The following is a 20367-nucleotide window of genomic DNA, read 5'->3' as shown; positions in this document are numbered from 1 at the left end:
ATGGTTCTAGCCACAAGAATCTGCCACTTCTCTGAAGGCCAAAGGCAGTTACAGTTTTAGCCTCAAAATATCTGGCACTTTTGACTTGACAAATATTTACCAAGCCTACTGTCTCTCTGCTGGCTGCTGGGAGGGACAAGGGACATGGAAGTCATTTACAGTCTCCACACATGAGTGAGGAAAAAAACATAAAAAAAGTTCTTCTGCCCTTTACTTGTCTCCAGTTTTCACTTGTTAAAGTCTCACTGTTTCCGGAGAATATAAGCAACTCCAGGGCAGGGAGACTGGTGGAAAGGTGGGGCTGGGGTTTGACTCTTGCTTGTGCCCTTAATAGTTACGTTCTACACCAAGTTCATGAACCCTTCTGGGCTTCATTCCCTCTCCCACAAAATGGGCCAACAATCTATGCCTGGTAGTGGTCTTGGGAGGATTGAGCGCACACGTGGTGCTGGAGTGCAGCTGTAATGAGGCCTGTAGCCCATTTCCCTTGGGACAGCGTGCTGTTTACTTCATGGGAATCAAGCTCCCATGGTCCAATTTTCTACGACTTCAGTGCTCCCAGGTATGTCATCTCACTGGGTCTTTCCAACAATCTTTTCAGACATCACAGCCTTAAGAATTGTGTGGTTACTTCTCTTCCACTAGACGTGGCTTCATGAGGATGTGGTCACCACTGCGTCTTCCGTGTCTAGCCTAGGGCCTGGCACTTAGTGGTGCTCCGTAGTAGGTCGTGGGATGACAAATCGTTACACCAGAACCCTGCCACTGACACGTGAGGAAATGCATGTGTGATCTTGTAAACTTCCAACACTTGTAATAGCAGTAAGCGTGGTTGTGACTCCACTTGACAGAAAAGGAACCTCAAGTCCCCTGGTGTTGGGACCCAAGCCACGGGTCCTTCTACCACTGCTGCTGAGTTCTGATTAGTGGGCCCCATGGGTTTCACATAACCAAGTAGGGAGGGAAGGAAGGAATAGCAGAGTGACATGGCTGACAGCTTTCCCCAAATACCCACCACAGACGAGGGCCAGCAGGTGGGTCTGCCAGGTGAGGGCGTAGAACACGCCCCCGATGGCAATGCAGGAGAGGACAGAGTTGTAGCTCCAGAGGCCCATGTAGATCGTCTCGAAGGGCGTGGCCACCGTCAGGGCTGTGGGACAAGGTGTGTTGTTTTTGGCCAGTTCCGGGTCCCAGCCCAAAGGCCACCCTGTGGCTGGTGCCAGGCCCCCAGGTGGCCTCACTCCTGCCATCCCCCCATCCTCCTCCCTCCTCTCATCAAAGGAGCCTCTACAAATGGCATCTGGTCTTTGGGAACCAGCAATAAGAAGGGAGCAGTGGTTTCCAATTTGTGTTTTGAAGATTTCACACAGAGGTATGACTACTTCCAAGGTGAGGGGGGGTCAAGGTGTTGGGATTCTAGGCCTTTCCTCACTCCTTTGGCCAGAGCAACTGCACTTTTAGCAAGAAAGTTTTCAATTGAGAAAGGGTCTGCTCCAAACGGTTGAGGAAAAGTACGTATGTACACATCTAGGAAGACGGAGGTAGAGAAATAACACAGGGAAAGGGTAGGATGTGAACAACAGGTGAATCAGGTAAAGAATGCATGGGTGCTTTGTGTGCTATCTTTATTTTTGTAATTTTTTGATAAGTTCGAAGTTATTTTCAAAGAATTTTTTTAAGTTCTGCTTCTGAGATGTTCTTGACAAATATTGGAATGAGTTAACGGAACGTTAGTCCCATATGCCCAACTCTAATTTCTGGCTCTACTGTCCACATATCCATGTATACGTGCATGTACACACATATACATACATGTAGAAATATTAAATCACATTTGTCAAATAGCAACACAAATTTTGAGAAATTTTTTTCTTTTAGTTTCCTTGACATTTTGAAGTGCTGGGTCATTTATACCCCTTGGTCTGCTACTGCTCTCCTCCCCGCTGTGTTCCCCTCCCCTCCTCTCAGCCCTCAGCTCCCAGGGGCTCAGTTAGCAGGCTGATCTGGTCTTCAGTCCCTTGCGGTTTCTCCACATATCTTGCTGCTGCAGTCTGCTCCCTTTGGAGATTCAAGAAAGGGAAAAACACATCCTTACCCCTGGCAGTGTTATAAAACTCCAGTGAAGATCACAGATTGAGAACATTTGCCACATGCAGGGGTGAAATGGCCTCAGGAAGATTATCCNAAAACTCCAGTGAAGATCATAGATTGAGAACATTTGCCACATGCAGGGGTGAAATGGCCTCAGGAAGATTATCCCAAAGTCCTCCCTGTAGGGAGGGCACTGTGTCCTACCTGCCAGCATCCCCACGATGGAGCCAATGGCGGCATGCAGGCAGATGAGTGGCGAGGAGATGAACAGAGCCACCAGGAACACACCGCCTGCCCAGGGATTGTCGCAGCCATACACCTGGCCGACCCCGATGGGGATGGCTTGTAGCAGCTGCAAAGTCAACAGAATCCGGGTCACTGGAGCGTGGGCACATAACGCAAAGACCAGGCCTAAGGGTCAGGACTGAGCCATTCCTGGTGGGGGTAATGGGCTGGAACAGGGGGATGGCAGTACCCTCCAGTGTGTAAGAGATCTTGGGAGGAATGACACCAACTGGAACAAATAGCTCTTCACTCCACCACCTAGCAGGCATCTGGTATCCCCCATGCAAAGCCGGGCAGGCCCCCCCCAACACAGGTGCTTCTGAGGGACACATGGCTTCTGCTCTGAGAGGAGAAGCTCTGAGAGGACCAGAGGGCACCTCCTCTCTAGACTGCCATTGGGGGTTTCAGGGCACTAAGGCATTTCCACAAGACCTTCTGAAATCCTACAAGTATTCCAGAAATATTGGAAATACTTTAGGCCTTTCTGACGATTGACCTTTCTAAGGTCACGAGCTCATTGGTGGCCAAGGCCAGGCTAAAGCCTCTGAACTTGACCCCTAGTCTCTAGGTGGTTGCTGTAGATTTAGTGCTACCTAGGGTGTTGTGGAGCTCTAGGAAGGAGGAGGCACTTCCCCTGCTCGTGGAGCCGTTAGCATTGCAGAACGGTAATGTGTGCAATCTTGGGAAACAGAACAAAGCCAACATCCCTGAGCTTGAGAGCCATTTGGTGGTGGTGAATTGGAGATGGTTAGTTTGGCAGCCAGATAGCCCTTTTCTGCCCATGCTGAACCATCCCCATCCGACAGAGGAGGGGAAGAAGGAAAGGAGGGAGATTGGCAGGTTAGGGAGAGCATTGGCCTGGGAGCTGAGGGCTCCGGCCTTCAGGGGGCTCTGCATGAGCTCATGGCTTGATGGCGGGTTTGTCACTTCCTCATGCTGGACCCTGGTGTCTGCCTCTGTAACAGGAGGAGGCTGCCTTCGCAGACGATTCCAGCTTTAAAATTCTGCAGTCTTCGTGCCATTACTAGGTCATGTGACCTCTTTGAGAGCAGGGCTCCTTTATGGCTGGGTACATACTAGGTGCTTCATAAATATGTATTGATTAGCTCGGCGGTTTCCAAACTTGGATGTACATTGGAATCACCTGGAGCTCTTTAAAAAATTTGATGCCTGGCTCCTCCCCAACAGTGATTTAACCGGTATGGGCCTGACCGGGACCTCGGGAGATTCTAACGTGCAACCGAGTTTGGAGACCACTGGGTTAGTTATACATGACCTACTATAGATGTTGGGAGTTCATTCCACATCTCCCTTGGGGTGAAATTTTGTACTTTTTAACAAATGGATTTAATTCTGGAGTCAGTCTGGTTTCTTTAGAGAATAGTGTTTTGAGGAGACCCACAGAGCTTTTAAACTGTGCCCATCCTTGTCTCTGGATGGGTGGCCTCTCAATCACCAGCACCACTTGGGCCAGAGCCTACAGCCTTGGGCCGGGAACGACAGGGTGGGGCACATCTTATTTAAAGGAGCCCCGAGAAAGCTTTGTGCCTGTTCAGGGAACTCAGCTTCCGTGCGGGCAATGGGTTAGAAGTCTATTCAGTAAATATTCTATGACTTCCCGAAGTCTGAAGAATGCAGGCTGCTGAGCGGGCTCCAACTTCCCCCCTCCCCTCTGGGGACACAGGTTTGAAGCACAAGCAGTCAAGAATGAGAGGAATGAGGGGCAAGTAGCCTCGGAACGGAGCCTGGGTTCAGAAAACTGCTTCCTCTGCTGGGATCCATATTTTAGCTGGGTGAACTGTGGCCCCAGGGCTGCCTCCCTCCCCTCTNCCTCCAGTGTGTAAGAGATCTTGGGAGGAATGACACCAACTGGAACAAATAGCTCTTCACTCCACCACCTAGCAGGCATCTGGTATCCCCCATGCAAAGCCGGGCAGGCCCCCCCCAACACAGGTGCTTCTGAGGGACACATGGCTTCTGCTCTGAGAGGAGAAGCTCTGAGAGGACCAGAGGGCACCTCCTCTCTAGACTGCCATTGGGGGTTTCAGGGCACTAAGGCATTTCCACAAGACCTTCTGAAATCCTACAAGTATTCCAGAAATATTGGAAATACTTTAGGCCTTTCTGACGATTGACCTTTCTAAGGTCACGAGCTCATTGGTGGCCAAAGCCAGGCTAAAGCCTCTGAACTTGACCCCTAGTCTCTAGGTGGTTGCTGTAGATTTAGTGCTACCTAGGGTGTTGTGGGNACGGCGGTCAGAGTAGCAGTGTGGTGGGGAGCTCGCACGGTGAGCTTGGGCTCACATGGATTTGCGTCCCACCACTTTCTGCTTATGGTGAAGATGAACAAGAGGGATCTCTTGCCTGTGGTTGTCTCCCCTGAGCCCTCGCCTCGGTGCCGACTGCATAGCCTCATAGCCTGAGGTGGGTGGGGGGCTCCGGGGGCCCTTCCCTCTGGCAGCACCACTTGGACGCTGCCTCATGGGCAGGGCTCGGGGACAGCAGTCTGTGCCCCGGAGGCAATGTGGCNGGCTCTAGGAAGGAGGAGGCACTTCCCCTGCTCGTGGAGCCGTTAGCATTGCAGAAAGGTAATGTGTGCAATCTTGGGAAACAGAACAAAGCCAACATCCCTGAGCTTGAGAGCCATTTGGTGGTGGTGNCAAACTGCCTGATGAGGATCGCTGCCGATCCTATCAGAGTTAGGATTTGGCCCTGCTCCCACCCCTGCTGTTTCCCACTGGAGAGGGTGGGCTTTCAAGGCAGGGCTCTGTCTTTCCNGAATTGGAGATGGTTAGTTTGGCAGACAGATAGCCCTTTTCTGCCCATGCTGAACCATCCCCATCCGACAGAGGAGGGGAAGAAGGAAAGGAGGGAGATTGGCAGGTTAGGGAGAGCATTGGCCTGGGAGCTGAGGGCTCCGGCCTTCAGGGGGCTCTGCATGAGCTCATGGCTTGATGGCGGGTTTGTCACTTCCTCATGCTGGACCCTGGTGTCTGCCTCTGTAACAGGAGGAGGCTGCCTTCGCAGACGATTCCAGCTTTAAAATTCTGCAGTCTTCGTGCCATTACTAGGTCATGTGACCTCTTTGAGAGCAGGGCTCCTTTATGGCTGGGTACATACTAGGTGCTTCATAAATATGTATTGATTAGCTCGGCGGTTTCCAAACTTGGATGTACATTGGAATCACCTGGAGCTCTTTAAAAAATTTGATGCCTGGCTCCTCCCCAACAGTGATTTAACCGGTATGGGCCTGACCGGGACCTCGGGAGATTCTAACGTGCAACCGAGTTTGGAGACCACTGGGTTAGTTATACATGACCTACTATAGATGTTGGGAGTTCATTCCACATCTCCCTTGGGGTGAAATTTTGTACTTTTTAACAAATGGATTTAATTCTGGAGTCAGTCTGGTTTCTTTAGAGAATAGTGTTTTGAGGAGACCCACAGAGCTTTTAAACTGTGCCCATCCTTGTCTCTGGATGGGTGGCCTCTCAATCACCAGCACCACTTGGGCCAGAGCCTACAGCCTTGGGCCGGGAACGACAGGGTGGGGCACATCTTATTTAAAGGAGCCCCGAGAAAGCTTTGTGCCTGTTCAGGGAACTCAGCTTCCGTGCGGGCAATGGGTTAGAAGTCTATTCAGTAAATATTCTATGACTTCCCGAAGTCTGAAGAATGCAGGCTGCTGAGCGGGCTCCAACTTCCCCCCTCCCCTCTGGGGACACAGGTTTGAAGCACAAGCAGTCAAGAATGAGAGGAATGAGGGGCAAGTAGCCTCGGAACGGAGCCTGGGTTCAGAAAACTGCTTCCTCTGCTGGGATCCATATTTTAGCTGGGTGAACTGTGGCCCCAGGGCTGCCTCCCTCCCCTCTACCTGCTTTCTAACATTCTGGGGTGAAGGTGTGAAGGGCAGTCGGGTGTGCATGGAAATTTACTGAGCACCGGCCTCCTTCCTACTCCCTACTCCAGACAATTCTCCAGTAACAACAGTCCTGATAAACAAAAAGGAAGTCATACCCATCATTGTGTTAAAGAGAAGGAGGGAAGGGGTGCTGGGATGTGGATGGCGTGGAAGAGAAGGGGACGGCGGTCAGAGTAGCAGTGTGGTGGGGAGCTCGCACGGTGAGCTTGGGCTCACATGGATTTGCGTCCCACCACTTTCTGCTTATGGTGAAGATGAACAAGAGGGATCTCTTGCCTGTGGTTGTCTCCCCTGAGCCCTCGCCTCGGTGCCGACTGCATAGCCTCATAGCCTGAGGTGGGTGGGGGGCTCCGGGGGCCCTTCCCTCTGGCAGCACCACTTGGACGCTGCCTCATGGGCAGGGCTCGGGGACAGCAGTCTGTGCCCCGGAGGCAATGTGGCAAACTGCCTGATGAGGATCGCTGCCGATCCTATCAGAGTTAGGATTTGGCCCTGCTCCCACCCCTGCTGTTTCCCACTGGAGAGGGTGGGCTTTCAAGGCAGGGCTCTGTCTTTCCCATTCTTTCGGATTTCGACCTTAACCCTGACTCCGATCGTACTCCTGCCCGGGCCCTGGACAAAACTTTACGAAGACAAAATCCCTAAAAAGGTTTTGAGTGGTTGGCAGCAGCGCCTGCACCAGGGGCTCCCGCAGGAGCTCGGGAGCCTTTCCTTTTCCGAGAGGCTTCGTGTTGGAGCGTAGCCGGCCCTGCAGGAGCCCCACTGCCTGCCCTGCTCTGGAGCAGTGGTCCTGGAGCTGAGCCCCCAGGGTTTCAGTATATCCAGACAATGGGCTCGGCCGGTGGGGGAGGTGGTGAGAGCTCGGAAAGCAGACTGTCCAAACAATAATGAGGACATAGGTTATGTTTGCAAGCATTCAAAGGCAGTCATGACTCTGAGTATTCTGAATGACTCTAAAAAGCCGAGTTAGAACCAACAGGTGAAAGATGGAGGGGGTGGATTTCTGAGGAAGGTAGAGAACACTCGAGCACTCAGTGAGGGTACCCAATGAGGGGCGGACTGCACTGAGAAGCAGAGGGCTTCTCCTCACTGCGGTTGCTCTGACAAGGCGAGGGTGCCTGTCATGCCTGACGGAGTGGGTGGCGGGTCACGGCCAGGACTCTGCCGTGGGATGTCTGGGTTTTATGCTCAGGCACTAGCTGCAGTTTGACCTTGGGCAACTAACCCGCTCTGTGCGTCAGTTTCCTCATCTGTGAACGGGGAGAATGACAGTACTTACAGTATTGGGCTATTATGAGGGTTGGTTAAAGGAGTTCAGAAGTCCAGGGCTTGGAACAGTGTCTGGTACGTAATAAGCATGCCTGAGTGTGAGCTCTTAGCTTTCTCTGTTGTTCACTAATAAGGCCAAATGTTACAATTCTATATATTTAATCTTATGTTAGATTTTTATCATATCTCTCATCCCCCGTGTCTAGACATCAGTAGAATAAACGAATGTGCACATTTAGGATAATTGGATGTAAAGCAGAGTTCTCAACTTCAGTATCATGGGCACTTGGGGCTGCATAATTCTTCGTGGTGGGGAGGGGTGTCGCGTGCGTAACAGGATGTTTGGCGGCATCCCTGGCTTCTATCTGCTCTATACCAGTAGCACCCCTCCCCCCAGTTTAGAAAATTTAAAAAGTATCCGCAGACATTTGCTCAGGAGGACAAAATCACCCCTGCTTGAGAGCCACTGAGATGGAAAGTATGTGAAAATTCATCCCCATCTTCTACTGATAACATCTTCAAAATCTTAATTTTAAACATTTCTCTTAGTGTCTTGCCCCTTCCCCCAAACATCCGTCTTATTTTCTATTTCTTTTTTCNCTGATAACATCTTCAAAATCTTAATTTTAAACATTTCTCTTAGTGTCTTGCCCCTTCCCCCAAACATCCGTCCTATTTTCTATTTCTTTTTTTTTTTTTAAAGATTTTATTTATTTATTTGACAGAGATAGAGACAGCCAGCGAGAGAGGATACACAAGCAGGGGGAGTGGGAGAGGAAGAAGCAGGCTCACAGCAGAGGAGCCCGATGTGGGGCTCGATCCCATAATGCCGGGATCACGCCCTGAGCCGAAGGCAGACGCTTAACCGCTGTGCCACCCAGGTGCCCCTTATTTTCTATTTCTCCCCGAACCCCACCGCTGTGTAGCAACAACTTCGTGCTTGTCTGTGCGCTTGTCTACTGTCCGTTTCCCTGTGGGGAGTGCACACTGAGAAAGGGCGGAGGGGCTGTTGTCCTCTTACTCCGTGTCTTCCCCGTGTCTGATAAAGGGCCCATATCAGGTCTTCCATAAGGGTTTGGTAAGAGAGCGTATGGAGGTGGCAGCCGCCCCTCCCTGTCCTAGCCTTGCCCATGACCATCACCTGGTAGAGAGGCGTCTGGAGAAGCGGAGAGCCTGGGTAATCCACAGGCTGGTTATGGAGAAGGTGTGTGACGGAAGCAGGGGGTCCCAACTCCCCTGCCGTGGGGAAACTTACCAAGTGCATCTCCATCTCTGTCCAGGTGATGTTGGGCACCGAAGACACGGGCTCCACCAGCGTTGTGGGGAAGAATAGGTTGTAGTGGCCGGTGGCTGCCAGGTACAGGGTCACTGCCATGTTGAAGGGCAACGTGAAGACCGGGAGGTCCCACCTGCTGAAGATGGAAGTCAAGGCACTGGAAAGAAGTGGGCTGAAGATGAGAAAGACGAAAGGTTAATCTGTGCTCATCCTTAGGTCTACACCGTCTCATTGGCTCTGGCCACACTGCCGCCCACTGTCCCCTCTCCTTGGCACGGCCATTCCTGACTCTTGGAAACTCTAGTGGTCTATTTATCTGGGACTGGGAATAAAGTGTTCAATTCAAGGTGAATCTTTGAGAAACAAATTTTCAAGTATTATAATTTGTTTTGAATAGAAACTTTTATATTAAATATTTCCATGTTCCTTAAACCAAGAAAAAGGAACAAAATGTCTCCTTAGAAAATGTCATGTATTGCCTTTGGATCATCGGGATGTGCAACAGCGACTACCCTGGGCTGTGATAACACTTTAGAAGTCTGGCCTGGTGGGAGGCTGCTGCTCTGGCACGTACAGGTAATGTGTGGGCTTGGGTTCAGGTCAAGTGCACTGAGCTACCCTGGAAGCCACCCCGTGAAGAGGGAACCTTCAGTTGTTTGTGTCCTCTCTCTTCTTGGCCTCCTCCTTGGAAAAAGCATGCATTTCGGAGGCAGACGGAGCTGGGTGCAAATCCTAACTCCCACACTTACAGGCTGAGTGAGCAACATTAGGCAATGAGTCTCCTTGAGCTTTAGTTTCCTTGAGGGGACCAGCCACCGTAGACACCTAACACCTTGTGTCCTCCACACTCAGTGAGTTGCTGGACGATACACGAAGTCACATGATCTGGCTGATTGGTCTCCCTTCATGACCATGAATCTCCAATGGGCATTGAAGACCGCCTGGAATCCCTACCACACAGCCCTAACAAATTAACTCTCGGCCTTGCTGAGACAACTATTTCACATTTTCTCCTTTCTCCTCAAACTTTCACTGTCTGCTTCCCTTTAGTTTCAGCTGAGCACCTTGCTTTACTTCATTGAAAGAACAGAAATGATGAGATGCGAAATGCTTCATTCTCCCAACCATGAGCTCCACACACTCCAATGGCCCGGCTCCCACGTGCTCCTCCTCTCTCTTCTCTGCCATTGTCACATAATGAGAGTGTCCCTCCTTCTTTCCTGGGCCAATTCTTTCCCTTGTACTTCACGATCCAATCTGTCTCCAAGACTTCACTCCTGCAATTCTCTCCCCTCTCTTCAGTCTCTCCTTTTTCTCTAGATCATTCTTACAAGTCTACAACATGCTTTAGTATCTTCTACCTGTAAACATTCTCCACCTCTAACCCGATGTCCCCTCCAGCTAGTTTGCCCCATTTCTCTGCTCCCCTTCATAACAATTACTCCTCAAAAGATTGCTATGCCCCATCTTTCTACCCCCTTTCTTTTCTGAACCCACTCCAATCAGGTGTGGGCTCTCCCCATGCCACGGAAATGGTTCTGATCCAGTTCACCAATGACATCTATCCTGCCAAATCCATGGCCATTCCCTGCTGCCTTTATTGGACAGCAGGACACTCCAATGGGATTGAAACACTTTCTGTCCAGGCTACCATGACACTGCCCTTTCTTAGCTTGCTTCCCGCTTCTCCAGCCACTCCTCATGACCTCTTCTTTGTGGTTATTCCTCTCCACTGCCAGGCATCTAAATATTGGAAGATCCTATGGCTCTGCCTTGGATCTCCTCTTTCTTAACCTTCTTTTTCTGGGTGATATCCTTTAGTCCCATGGACAAAATATATTCTGTATGCTTCTGCCCTCCAAATCTTGAGGGTATCACAAAGTTCTGGATTTGTACATCTAGTTACCTCGTCAACATCTCTGCCTGGAAGTCTACAGCCAAATATGTCCGACAGAACTCTTGATTTGTGCCCTGTCTCCCACCCCCAAACTGTTTTCGTCTTAGTCTTATTCATCAACCCAGGTGCTCAGGCAAACTATAGGAGTATGCTGACTCTTCTTTTCTACCCTGCCCCTCTCACAGGCCCCATGCTCCATAGCCTCCCAGCAAGTCTTGTTGACTGTATCTTCCTTAAAATACACCCCAAGCCCAACCACTTCTCACCACCTTCCTGTATATCACCCTTGTCCAGACCATTCTCATCTCTCTGTGGGTTCCTGACAATGCTTACAGCATCCACTCTTGCTCCAGTTAAAATCCATTCTCCAGAGGGCAAGAGTGATTTGTTTAAATTTAAACCATAGCCTACCACATCTCTGCTTAAAACCCTTTAACTACTTCCCATTACAGTTGTAACAAAAAATCAAAAAGCTTACTGGATCCTCAAAGCGAAAGGGGTCTAGTTCTCACTTCCTTCTGCCCTCACCTCCTGCCACTCCTCCTTTGTTCACTGGGCATAACCCCCACCCCACCCCCATCCCATGGTCTTATTTCCTGAACGCAGGCACTCCTCCAGTCAGGGTCTGCAACAGATCTTCAGAGGGCAGCTGCCTTTTATCATTTAGGTGAAAGCAGCCATGTTTCCTCTTCATAGTGGCCTTCCCTGACCACTCATGTCTGGAATCACTTCGTCCCACTCACCCTGTTTTGCTTTCCTCACAGCACTAATCAAATCTTGACAAGATCTTTTTAGTTAACTAGTTGGGGACATTGTTTCTATCTTTGTCAAGAAGAACATAGGCTCCAAGAGGATGGAGACCATCTCTTGTTCACAAGTATCCCCAGAATCTAGAACAGTCCCTGCACATAGTAGGCACTCAGCAAATATTTTTTGGCTAAATCTGGAAAATGGCACTACTAATACCTACCTTATTTGGGGGTTCTACATGAATAGATTAGGGAACCCACTGGAATAGCAGCACAGAGTTGGGTGCTCGATACTTTTTTTGTCTTTTAAGTTGGGGAGTGGGGGTGGGGGTGGGGCACTGTGGACACACTGCTGTGGGGTGCAGAGTGGCTGCCAGGCCTGCTGAGAGGCTTCATCTGTGTTGTTATAAACCAAATGTGTGCAAAGGAAGCCAAGGTCTGCTACTCCTGACCTGGGGGCAGGCGGGGGGCATTGAGGAAATCCCCACAGGAATGACTGCTATCGCTTTTCGTCCCAAAGGTTTCAGAAAGACAGAAACCCTAAGAAAAAATATAAATTGCCCAGAATGCTTAATGTAGTAATTTACTTACAAGCACTACTAAAAGGTAATAAAACAGGACTTAAACTAAATTAAACTAACTGATTTTTACTAACTCCAGAAACTGAAGAAAGGCATGTACTTCTTAGAGATGTTAAAAATTAGTCAGCACGTCTCGGAGCTGCGGGCACGGACTGGAGGCCGCCGGGCACCTCAGGCTTCTGCCCTCTGGTGCTGGCGGGTCTGCGAGTGATGGAGCCTCAGGCAGCACAGACCTGCCTCAGCCGCAGTGAGCTAAGGCCTAGCAAGTCCGCCCTGCTCTCCACGAATATTTGTTCCCAAGACCCTTCCTCCTGACTTTTTTATTCCTTTCCAAAATGAGGTGATTGCACAGCAAGATCTTAACTAATGCCTCTTGTTCAAAGATTCTATGCTTTCACTATAGACATTCTGCTCCAAGACAGCTCTGATTCTATCCCAAGGGAGTTTTTAGCTTTTCTGTCTTGGTCAGGCCATGGTTTAGATGATTCCCATGTAGCCTGGAGACTCTGGGTTCATCATCAAACACTTTGTAAAAGTATGACCTGGGGCGAGTTACTGAACTCCTTCATGACTTGGTCTTCCCTTCTGTAAACTGGGGACAATAGTAACCCCACTTGGATTAGCTCTGTGCCTGGCTTATAGGAAATCCGCAATAAATGTTAGCCTTTATTATTAAAACTATCATTCAAGGAAGATTATTAGCACCATAAAAAAAACCTGTGCTCATTGCTGCTCTAAAGGGTCCCTGTTATTCCAAAATAAAAATATGATCTGCTGTGTCGCCATCAAATTCATGGATCTTCACTGCGTCTTGTGGGACAAGCCAGCCTGACGATGAAGCACTGGGCTCCAGGGGTCCACGTCCCTGTCCAGTGTAAGAGGCAAGCACCCTGGGACCTGTGCGTCTGTGAGAGAAGGAATGAGGTGTCTCACCAGGTCATGGCTGTGAAGGTCACAGGGAAGAGAAGCCACCAGTAGTAGTCCCACTTCTCGGAGAACACGGCCATGAGCTGTCCCACCAGCATCCCATTGTACCCATGGAGGCCGGAGGCGATGGCAGACCTGGGGGTGGGGGAGACGGGACAGTTACTTTGCATTTGAATTTGGTAGTACTTGTAGGGCCCCCCTTGGTACTCCCAGGAAAAAGTCAGCTTACTTCTGAATTTTGGGACGTCACATAGCTGCCAGCACCTTCCTAGATACACCCCTCCCCACAGCCCTGATTACCCTGCGGTTCTAGAATTAAGTCTTCTCACTGTGTCTGAGCTCTCTCCTTGGCTTTTCTGGGGGATCTCAGACTGCTAAGTATAGTGAGGGATCTCACAGAAACCTGAGGTATGACACTGGGGAAGGGAGGGGTGTGTGTGTGTGGTCTATGCGTGTAGGAGACAGGGAGGAGGAGGGGAGAAAGAGCAAGAGGAAGAGAGAGTGCATTCTGACTGCCCTGTGTGAAGCTGTGGTCGTCACCTGTCCTCTCTCTGAGGAGGACAGTGTGTCCCAGCGTGGACGAGCTCAGCCTGCTGGGATGTGTATGTGCCTCTCCCCTTGGCAGGGAAGGGAGGGGCCCAGAGGTGGGGAGAATCCAAGCCTGAGTCTATCCTCTCTTCATTTCATCAGGGAAATCTATATGCCTAAACTTCTCTGCCTGATGCTAGCAAACACTGCCCTTGACCCTTCCCATAGCTCTGCTGGCTGGGGAATAGGGTGAGGGAGGGACTGGGTAAATCATTGCAAGACCCCTGCTTGACCCTGAACTTTGTGTGGTGTGCTCTGTCCCCCATCCTTGACTGGAAGTTGCCCAGGCTGGAGCTTGTCTGCCTGACATCATTGTAACAACAGACAACAGCGTCTGGTACACATAGGGCTCTAAGCCTTGCCTCATTGTTGAATGCACAGGTGTGAATGCTAGAGCTCTTCTTCACCAGCTGACCGTTCGTGCCCAGCAGAGGCGTCTGGAAGCATGAGCACCCTGAGAGGGAGGCAGGAGCCTGACAGAGGCCAAAGATTAAGTCTGGAAGGAGGGAAGCTTTCAGCTCTGGAGGGGTCAGATCAGCTCAGCTAGAAGGGGGAGAGTGGGAGCAGCTGGAGAACAGGAGGGACAGTATCTAGACAGTTGCCAACAAGAAAAGCAGAACACATGGCACTTGTGGGGGGACACTTGTATGGGACACAGGATAGTCGGTGGGCTGCTCCTGAGGCCATGAACATATAGGGCAGCTGGAGACAGGCAGGGGGCTGGGCGAGAAGACCACTGGAGTTCAGAATGTCCTCAGGACTAGAAAATTGATCTGAAAAGCAGAAACCCATGTTTGGGAAAATAATTATTTTTAGGTGTGTTTGCATTTTATCTACATTTTCGCATTTCCATTCATTGTTAGAATTTAGTACTTTTTTGATTTTAATACCAGTTGCTTCAGGCAGACTCAGCAAAGATGTCTGGCCCATCCTGGGGGCAGGCCTGTAGCCCCAGGGGCAGGGTGGAGGGGGAATAGTAGGAATCAAACAAGGGAGCCCAAGGGAGACAAAATTAGGGTGACATCTAAGGGCTGCCTCCATAGCTGCCCCTCCCTGGCAAAGTCCCTTCCCAGAACATTCCTCTACCAAACCTTTGGTGGCTTCTGGGTTTGGTTGTCAAAATGAAACTCATTACCTTATGTCCCACTCTGACCATCAAAAATACAAAGGTGACCTCAATGACAAAAAGGTCTTCATTAGGACCACATTCCATCAGGATGCTGCAGCGTTAGTGTTGCTGACCTTGAGTTCTTCTCTGTGAAATACAGGCTCCGGGCCAGTGGGGGTAAGGTAGCAGGGATAAGGGGAGACACGGGGCTGATGGAGGAGGAGGTGGGGAGGAGGAGGCTGGGAGTAGGACTGGTGGACAGGAAGTAGGGGTGGTCAGGGGAATGGGGGGAGGGGAGTAGGGGTGGTAGAGAGGGACGGTGACGGTTATGATTAGAACATGCAGCTGTGTCAGTGCTTTGTTGGGGACAGTGGTGAAGGCAGGGTTCTTGGAAGGGTGTGTGTGTGTGGACGCAGTGTGGGGTGCCTAGATCTTTGAACCTATGGTGTAGAACACGGTACTGACCTATCAGCAATGAAGCTGGAATCTCTTCTAGGCACTGTAGTAGAATGGAAAGCATTCAAAATGGACTTCCTGTCCTCAATGTGCTTAGAACATTGCCAGGGAGAGAAGCCTCAGAAAGCAATTAGAGAACCAATCCATATAGTTATTGGGGTATGTTCTGGGGCTGTCCAATGAGAAAGGAGGGTTCAGAGAGCACTGAGGTAATCAGGGGTGGGCTCCCTGTAGGAGGGGGATTTGAAAGGATGGTAGGGTTAGATAGGAAGAAGCAAAAATGCTTAATTGGGAAGAGTGGGATGCTGAGTGGGAGACATGGGGGAGGCCCATCAGAGAAAGCTTTGGAAGCCAAACTGGCACACACTTGTCTTAGTGAAGACGTCTGGGAGGAATAGGCTGGTGTGGTTGGTACCTCCCCTGTAATACTGAGGTCCATAAATCAGCTCTGTGAATGGCCTGGCAAGTTTACCAGTAGATTATGGTTGGGAAGAAAGTCAGAGAATCAGACTGTCAGGGCAGAAGTGAGCTAGCAAGTCGTAGCTCGCACACATGAGGACAATGGGGCCAGGAGAGGAAGCACTGGCCCAAGGTCACATAGCTAAAGAGCATGGGCTGGACAGAGTTTGGGTGAGTTTTACCAAATAGTGATGAAGCAGCAAGACAAGAGTTAAACCTGTCAGGGGCCAATTCTATGCCAGCTGCCCATGAGGTGATAAGTACGAATAGGGAACCTACTGGTTGAAAGAGAGACACAAAATCCTGGCTGGAGCCTATACTGATTGTCACACCAAAGAATTCAGCCTCTCATTCATCCAATATGGAACAGCCTCCTGGCTTGCTGGAATCAGAGTGGTCCCCCAAGGCCCCCTGAGACGTGCATGAATGGCTTCTTAGGGGAGATACGCCCACTCACAAATTTGCCTTGGTGACCTCTGGATTGTCAGGTGGGCCTGGAGGAAGTGTGATGTTGGTCACAACACAGTCAACTCTGATTACTCCCCATTCTCTGGGTTTAGGGAGCCTCTGGCCTTGCTGTCCACGCTGTCTACATGACAGGGAGAGCACTCACCTCCGCCTGGAAGATGCAGGCCATGTGTGGAAGCCTGAGCTCTGCCACCCACTGACTGTGGCACCTTAGGTGAGCACCTGGCCCCTCCCAGTCCCTTTCTCTTACTTGTAAGTGTGGACCCTCTTACCTTCACTACCTGCCTTGTGAAGTGGCCATGAGAATCACACATAACAAGGCATGACAGTGTTTTTCAATCTTTTTGCAGTAACCCATGGTAAGGAGGGAATATATTTGGTAGCGTGACCTGGTTCTCTCTCCATCCCCCTACACACCTCCCCCACATACACAACACAGCCCAACACTAATGAAACAAAAATTTCACAAAATAGTTCCTACAGATGAATGAATCTAATCTGTTTTATTTTATTCTATTATCTTAATTTTTAAAAATGCTGTTGACAATTAATCCATGATCCACAAATGGATGGGTGACCCCAAAATTGAAAAACACTAATTCCCAAACTTCTCTGCTCATCAGAAGCACCCAGAAGGATCTTGTTAAAAACACTCCTTCCCAGACCCATTGAATGGGACTATCTGAGGGAACAGAAGTGGTCGGGCTGGAGAAGACACATTTCTTAACAGTCAGCCCAGATGATTCTAGCCATCAGGAAAGTTTGGGAACATTGGGACAGCATGGGGCAAAGTCTGAGGAAATGGTCCAGTTACATAAAATGCTAATTATTTTTGTTCCTGGACTTTGTGGCCACCAGTGCGGGGGTGGGGAGAGCAGTGTCGCCTCCTGCCTCCACTCTGCCCTCCCACTTCTCCTCCCTCCTCTCTCCCAGATCCCATGTTTCCAGCTCAAAGGCTGCCTTCTCTCATCTCCCCCAACACTCAGAGACGTCTGTCTTTTCTGAACTCTCCAGTATATACTGTCTCTTATTACTCTGAGACATTTCTTGCCTCAACTAGACTGTAAGCTCCATGAAGGAAGAACCGCTTAAGTGTTCCTCTGCACCTGCCTCCCAGGGAGTGTTTCCAGAAAGATCTACAGTCAAAAGGAGCCTAGTACTGTCACTTGCTGCAAGCACAGGAATAGTTTAATTTGGTTTAATCCTGTAGAGACCTCCAGTGGCCGGTTCGAAGTTGGTCTTCAGGAGACTTTGGGCTGGTTGGTAAGATGAGGTTGGCTGATCACTCACATAAATACTTTTCTATCTGTCCACCTCAAGACTCCGTGACCACCACAGACAGGGACTTACCTGTCCTGGTTCAAGGCGAGGGCAGTTAAGGTTGAGACCACGGCCCCTAGACCCCCAGTAATCGTCCACCAGGGATTCTGGATCAGGAGTCCTATGAAGATGATGAGTCCACTAAGAGGGTTGTTGACAAACATCACCTGAGCGGTCCCCCTCAGGACCCAGTCCGTGAACTGGAGGGCCAGGGGCTTATCTGAAAGAGACAGGCAGAGCCATCAGCAGGGGCCAGCCTGTGCTTCCCCATTGGACCACTGGTTGGTGTGGCAACCAAGGCAAACAGGGATGCATGGGCCAGGACACTTCCTCTCATTTGGCCTGGCACCTAGCCCAAGTCTCTGAGTGGCTAGGCAATCAGTCCACAGTGGGTGTTAGTTCTTGCCATACAGACGGAGGCACCGTGCTGAGACCAATTTAACGCTGTTCCAGGCATCAGCTTGGTTGGCAAGGAAGCCTCGGGAGCATTCCAAGGGAAATTTATTGGTCCAAGGGAAGGGGTGAGGAGGGAAGGAAACCTTCTTTTTGTGTTGTGCCATATGATTCAGTCGAGAGCTGGTATCTGAGCAGCAAAGAAATTTTGGAAAAGAAATAATTTTAGCATAGCGGTGCAATCGTATTGAGTTGGGACCTGGGGGGAGCCAGGCCTAAAAGAGGGGACATACATTCTGCCTCACTCTCTGGTTTTGTTTTGGTTTCTAGGACAGCCTCTGCAGAGGTGGGTGAGGAGGATGGGGTATCTGTTGCAGTATTTAGTTGAGCGAAACTAGAAGAAGAAAGACATGAAAGGAAAGAAAGAGCCTTGGAACATGAGGGAGGGCAATGTCAATATTTTCTTGGCACATAGTAAATGGCTGTGGAGGAAGGGAACAAACACCATTGGGGAATGGCTTATATGTTGCTAAAGTGGTTGTCCTGTATCTACTCCATGTAGGGGTGAGGAATTTGCAAAGAACTAAAATCAGTGATGTGCACTTAATTCTGAAACCATGGGAATTCCAAGTTAGTAGGGTACCTTAGACCCACGCACAGCCAACTCAGGGTGGGAGCACTCCAACTGTGAGAGTCCTCTCAATGGGTGAGCGAGGGAGCAGCTTCCTCCACCCAGGCCAGAGTGGGGGCTGCTTCCTCCCTGGGCATTTGCTTACCTTTCAGCCAGCACCTGTACTCCTTCATCTCCCCTGTGAGGTAGCCCACTGCTTGGAAGAGGCTGATGCCCCCCAAGCCTGCAGAGCCCCGATGGGCTACCCCACTTTCTCTCCTTTTACTCCTTTCACTGGGTTTTTCCATTTTCACAATATGGCTGTCTTCATTGGATGACCGGAGATCCTTTTAAGAGAAACCATGACAAACTATCATATAATACAACTTTTTGACAGCAGGGGTGCTTGGGGATAGGGAAACTTGTCGGCTGTTCCGATAAAGATAAACAATCATAAGACCCCTGTCCACTCTCTATTGCTGTCCAGGGTGCTGCATGCAGACCAGTCTTTCAAGGCGACTACACATTCTTCACTGAAGAGTTTCATAAACTTTTGTGCTGTGGATCCTTTCTGTCAGTTTGGCAAGGCCATGGACTTCTTTCCAGAACCATGTTTGGAAATGAATAAAATAAATAAGATTGCAAAGAAAACCAGTTATATTTAAAAATTAAAAAAAAAAGTCTGTGACAGACATACAGGTGCAGCCTATCCAATACCTATTATAATTTCAAAGTAGCAATGAGTGAGTATGTGGGGCCTCCTCACCCCAACTCAGGACAACTTGATAGGGCCACCTGAGATCCAGAGCTCACCATAGGGTCGCCTGGGGCCTTCTGCCTAATCTTGCTGCCTTTCCTCCTCTACAGTATTGACCCCAAAGGCACACCCCAGTAAACTTCTTACATGCAAATCTCCATCTCTAAGTCAGCCTTCTAGGGCAAACCAACCTGTGACAATGGAAAATAATCCCAGTACTGTTAGGTCTGTTTTTCATTACCTATGTTTATAATTCAAATAAGTCTCAGTTCATTGGAAGTTAGTGAAATACAGGTAAATTATTTTCCCCATCCAAATTCATACCCCCTCAAGTCTATCTGTGGACCCCTTGGTCAGGGCTGCTTGTTCTAGAACTACACTGTCCACTATCATAGCCAATAGGACACGTGGATATTGAGCGCTTAAAATGTGGCTAATCTGAATTGAGATGGGCTCTAAGTGGATTTTGAAGATTTGGTATGAGAAAAGAATGTGTAAAATATCTCAGTGATACTTACACTGATTATATAATGAAATAACAATAACATATATTCATGTATATTAAGCTAAATAAAATATAGTATTAAAATTAATGTTACCTTCTTTTTACTTTAAAAATATGGTTAATAGACATTTTAAAAAAGATTTTATTTATTTATTTGACAGAAAGAGAGAGAGAGAGAACACAAGCACAGGGAGCTGGAGAGGGAGAAGCAGACTCCCCACTGAGCAGGGAGCATGATATGGGGCTCGATCCCAGGACACTGGGATCCTGACCTGAGTCAAAGGCAGATGTTTAACAACTGAGCCACCGAGGCACCCCGTTAATAGACGTTTAAACATACATGTGTGGTTCATATTATATTTCTATTGTACACTGATGGTCTATAGATTTCTCTAACCTCCTCCCTATATCAAAACTCCATGTCTTGAGGATATCAGTGAAAGTGGTAGAGTAAAGGCCTCCACACATTCTTTCATAAAGGCAATATGCATTCTTTTCTAGCACACATAGAACATTTTCCAGTATAGACCATATGTTAGGCCACAAGATAAGTAAAACATTTTTTTTTTTTATAATTAATTTTATTTTATTATATTATGTTAATCACCATACAGTACATCCCCTGATTCTGATGTAAAGTTTGATGCTTCATTAGTTGCGTATAACACCCAGTGCACCATGCAATACGTGCCCTCCTTACTACCCA

The 20367-nt window shown here is 49.2% G+C and overlaps 1 protein-coding gene and 1 long non-coding RNA gene across 2 annotated transcripts in view; one reads left to right on the top strand and one right to left on the bottom strand.

Annotated features, from left to right (window-relative positions):
* Positions 1-12310, top strand: part of LOC117795994 — a 50539-nt gene extending 38229 nt beyond the window's left edge. Inside the window, exons 2-3 of the long non-coding RNA XR_004620223.1 lie at positions 8848-9419; positions 12150-12310. This is a non-coding gene — a long non-coding RNA (uncharacterized LOC117795994). The remainder of the gene's footprint in view (positions 1-8847; positions 9420-12149) is intronic.
* The window catches only part of SLC14A1 (solute carrier family 14 member 1 (Kidd blood group)), a 137513-nt gene that overhangs the window by 109840 nt on the left and 7306 nt on the right, over positions 1-20367 (bottom strand). Inside the window, exons 2-6 of the mRNA XM_034642538.1 lie at positions 18566-18746; positions 17427-17616; positions 13004-13132; positions 8823-9015; positions 2296-2443 (exon numbers count right to left, since the gene is read on the bottom strand). Of these exons, the coding sequence (XP_034498429.1) occupies positions 2296-2443; positions 8823-9015; positions 13004-13132; positions 17427-17616; positions 18566-18746 (841 nt within the window). The remainder of the gene's footprint in view (positions 1-2295; positions 2444-8822; positions 9016-13003; positions 13133-17426; positions 17617-18565; positions 18747-20367) is intronic.

Source organism: Ailuropoda melanoleuca, chromosome 14 (assembly GCF_002007445.2).
Source record: "Ailuropoda melanoleuca isolate Jingjing chromosome 14, ASM200744v2, whole genome shotgun sequence".
Taxonomy (NCBI): Eukaryota; Metazoa; Chordata; class Mammalia; order Carnivora; family Ursidae; genus Ailuropoda; species Ailuropoda melanoleuca.
This window is presented reverse-complemented; position numbering and strand designations above follow the sequence as displayed.